At 56.8% G+C, this 3,628-nt stretch overlaps 1 protein-coding gene across 1 annotated transcript; it reads left to right on the forward strand.

Moving 5' to 3' along the window:
* Positions 1-263: 263 nt before the first annotated feature.
* On the forward strand, positions 264-3,433 carry BRICD5 (BRICHOS domain containing 5; the record flags this gene model as incomplete). Its single annotated transcript, XM_029086982.1, has 4 exons — positions 264-302; positions 1,761-1,892; positions 2,922-3,074; positions 3,326-3,433. Coding segments are annotated over exons 1-4 (432 nt in total), but the record flags the coding sequence as incomplete, so codon positions are not given.
* Between the last annotated feature and the right edge of the window lie 195 nt (positions 3,434-3,628).

A 3,628-nucleotide genomic window follows, 5' to 3' on the forward strand; every position in this document is an offset into this window, starting at 1 on the left:
CAGGGTGAGCAGGAAGAGCCGTTCTGTGCCCTGACAGCATCGCTCGGCAGCTCTGGGCTCCCCCTTCCCTTCCCCTCCCCAGGGGCAGCTCTAAGGTTTCACCCTCCCTGGGGGTCTGAGTTGAGGAGCTCCTGGCTGGGAAGCCCTTTGGCTGCGAGGGACACGTTTAGGTTTCCCGGGAGCGGGGAGCTGGGGATCATGCCCAGTCTGGGTGTTGTCAGCAGGCAGAGCTGCAGGAGCAAGGTCCGGATCTGAAGTGGAGGATGGAGGGTGGGACCGGCCCCGGCGACGCTGTCCCTGCGGTGAGTATCCTGGTCCCCCAGCTGTCACCGACAGTCCCCACTCTGCCCTTGCTTGATTCCGCTTTTGAGGGGGCTGAGCTCCTGCTGTTCCCGTGAATCCTGGGAAGACGGGGTTCATCCCCCAGCTCAGCACCCCACAGCTCAGCTCCCTGTGAGGCAGCTGACTGTCAGCCGGGTTTTCTTGTCTGTGTGGGACTTACACAGCACGAGCCCCCCGTGTGACACGGCACGAACCCCGCGTGTGACAGGGCGTGAGCCTCGCGTGTGACAGGGCACGGACCCCCTGTGTGACACAGCGTGAGCCCCCCGTGTGACACAGTGTGAGCCCCCCGTGTGACAGGGCATGGACCCCACGTGTGACAGGGCAGGGCAGTCGGGTTAGAGGTGCCAAAGAACCCGTCTCACGCGCTGCGGAGCCGCTCGGGATGCGTGTGCACGTGTGAACCGGGAGCTGCCGAGGGACAGGGCTCGCTCGCTGCTTTGCTTTGTTTGCACCTTTCCCAGCCAGGGAATTCCACTGATTATTGAAAACCTGCCCGTCACCGCGGGGCGGGGGCTCTCCTGGGTTGGAGTTGATGAGATTTCGGTGACGCGCAGGTTTAACTTTGTTAAATTGTTTTAACTTTGTTAAACTGTTTTAATTTTGTTCATGTGCAGTTTGACTTTGTTCAGATTTCCTGTTTTTCTGGTGGAATCTGTCTGGAAATCACGTATTACCCAAAAATCCCCGTTCCTCGTGTGGCTGTAGCTAATCTAACCACGGGCAGTTATTGAATTTCTCTCTGTGCTGCAGAAGATCGAGAAATGAATTATTTTTTTAAGTGTGGCTGAAGCTGTTATTGAAAGCACATTCCTTCTGCTTTGTAAAAATGATTTTATATGCCGTCGGGTTAAATTTGTTTCAATATAAGAATTAAAGTGAATTTTAATCGAGCCACTAGAAATGCCACATGACTGCCAAGCGCTTTTGCTTCAAGTAACAGCTCGGTCTGCGGGAAGAATGACTTATCAGGAAAATAAAATACAACCAACTAAAATGAGGGGCAAGGAGCAGGACTGCTCCACATGGAGCCTGGTTCAGATGCTGATGGTTCTCCTGGGGGTTTCTGCTGTAAATCAAAGTCATTTCATTCGCTGCTGAAGTGCAGCTGCAGCCCCTGCCTGTGGGAAGCTTTTCCTGCTCCAGCCCTTCCTGGGCGCTGGATCCTCCCCGGCTCCCCGGGGGAGAGGGCTCAGCTTTGGGAGTGCCGGGTGCTGGCGTGCGGGGTCTGAAACTCCAGCACCAGGGGGTAAAAGTGACATTATTCCAGGGCTGCTGCCGTGTCCCAGCAGCTCTGCACTCAGCTGCACAACGGTTTGTGTCCTTGGCAGGAAGCGTGTTTTCTGCTGAAGGAGAATAACCAGCAGAAGGGTTTGATTTTAACTCCTGCTCTTTCCTTCTCTCCCCTTGGCTGCCAGGACACGAGAGCCTCAGCACACCTCACAGCTCCATCCAGGACCTTCTGGATCATCTTGTCCCTTGCCTTGTTTTTTGCAGTTGTTGGCATCAGCGTCGTGGGGGTTCTCAGCTTCTCCCCCAGCTCTGCCCAGGTAAGGGGTCCCAGTCCAGGCAGGAGATCCCCGTCCTGGAGGGATTTAACAGACGGGCAGACGAGGTGCTCAGAGATCTGGTTGAGCAGTGGACAGGTACGGTTGGACTCGATGATCTCAAAGGTCTTTCCCAGCCAAACCATTCCATGATCTCCTCTCGCAGCCCTGGTCCCTGTTGGAAGCACTTGCCGGGAGGGATGAAGGGGCTGAGATCAGGGCTGGGTTTGGTTGGTTCCCATCTCAGGAAGGTGCCGGCAGCACTGCAGGCAGGGAGCTGAGCAGTGGCTGTCTCACCCCTGCAATGCACCCCAGAAACTCTTCCTTAAATTAGAGGAACCTCAGTGTGTCAGCACCCTGCACCCTGGCAGGATGGGTGCCTCCAGCGTGAGGGGCACCAGCACCAATCCCCCAGCCCCCTGTGATGGAGAGAGGCCTGTGTCACAGATCTGCTCCCCTCCCTTGGGTCAGAACTTCTCTCTGTTGCTAAATTTTGGCCTCAACAACCCTCAGCAGCGCTCCAGGCTCGGGCAGGAGTGGCTGGAGAGCTGCTGGCAGAGAGGGACCTGGGGGTGTTGATCACCAGCAGCTGAACATGAGTCAGCAGAGTGCCCAGGTGGCCAAGGAGGCCAAGGGCATCCTGACCTGGATCAGGACAAGAGGAAATGGCCTCAAGTTGCACCAAGGGCAGTTGAGATGGGATGTGAGGAAGAATTTCTTTGCTGCAAGGGTTCTGAGGCATTGGAAGGGGTTGCCCAGGGCAGTGGTGGAGTCCCCATCCCTGGAGGGATTGAAGGGTCGTGTAGACACAGTGCTGAGGGACATGGGTTAGTCATAGGGGACTGGTCAGTGTTGGGTTCATGGTTGGACTCGATGAGCTTAAAGGGCTTTTCCAATCCAGGCAGTGCTGGGATTATTCAGAGAGATGACAGGGACCAGCAAAGGGTCGGGTGGGGGTGTCAGTGGGGAGATGCTGCACACAGACCCTGAACAGCTGATGGTCGGTGCTGCCCTCACTCTCTTTGTGCCCAGGCCGGCTCTCAGCTCATCCGGCTAACGCTCCAGGGCCAGCAGGACCCGCTGAGGAACCAGACAGCCTTGGTGGACAAGTCCAGGAGCACCGTGACCTACTACATAACCTCTCAGAGTAACCACAGCGCCGTGGTGCTGTACGACAGCAGGAACGTAAGTGCGCTGGGATAATTTCCCTCCTCACTAGCCTGGAGGTGAGCAGAGGAGCCCAGGCTGCTGAGAAGAGCTGCTGGGGTGGGAGCAGGAGGTGTAGACCAGGAAAAACATCAACCAGCTACTGTTTGCTGCCTTTCTCTGCACCTTTAGTTAGGAAAAATAACTCAGGGCAAAAGGAAGAATGTCCATTTTGGGGGCTTTTAAGAGCTGCGGGTCCCTCCTGTAACGGGGCACGATCTGTCCCGCAGGGCTACGTGTGCTACAAGCCGGTGGAGCAGAGCACGTGCTACCTGAGGAGGATGGACACCTGGGACCTGCAGACCCTACAGACGACTCTCAACACATCTGAGCAGGGGGTGAGCAGCTGCTGCGGCCGTTCCCCGCGGCGGCCGAGCGGGTGGGGGTGATGAATTGGGCTTTGCAGGGAGTCCTGGCTCCCTGGGGTTCCTTTCCTGCCTGGATTTGTGTTTGATGGGTCAAAACCCCACTGTTTAACCCGGCACGGCGAGCGTGGCTACCTGAGGGCAGGGGCTCCCTGGCTATGTGAGGGC

Source organism: Antrostomus carolinensis, unplaced genomic scaffold (assembly GCF_000700745.2).
Source record: "Antrostomus carolinensis isolate BGI_N321 unplaced genomic scaffold, ASM70074v2 scaffold31529, whole genome shotgun sequence".
In the NCBI taxonomy this organism is placed as follows: Eukaryota; Metazoa; Chordata; class Aves; order Caprimulgiformes; family Caprimulgidae; genus Antrostomus; species Antrostomus carolinensis.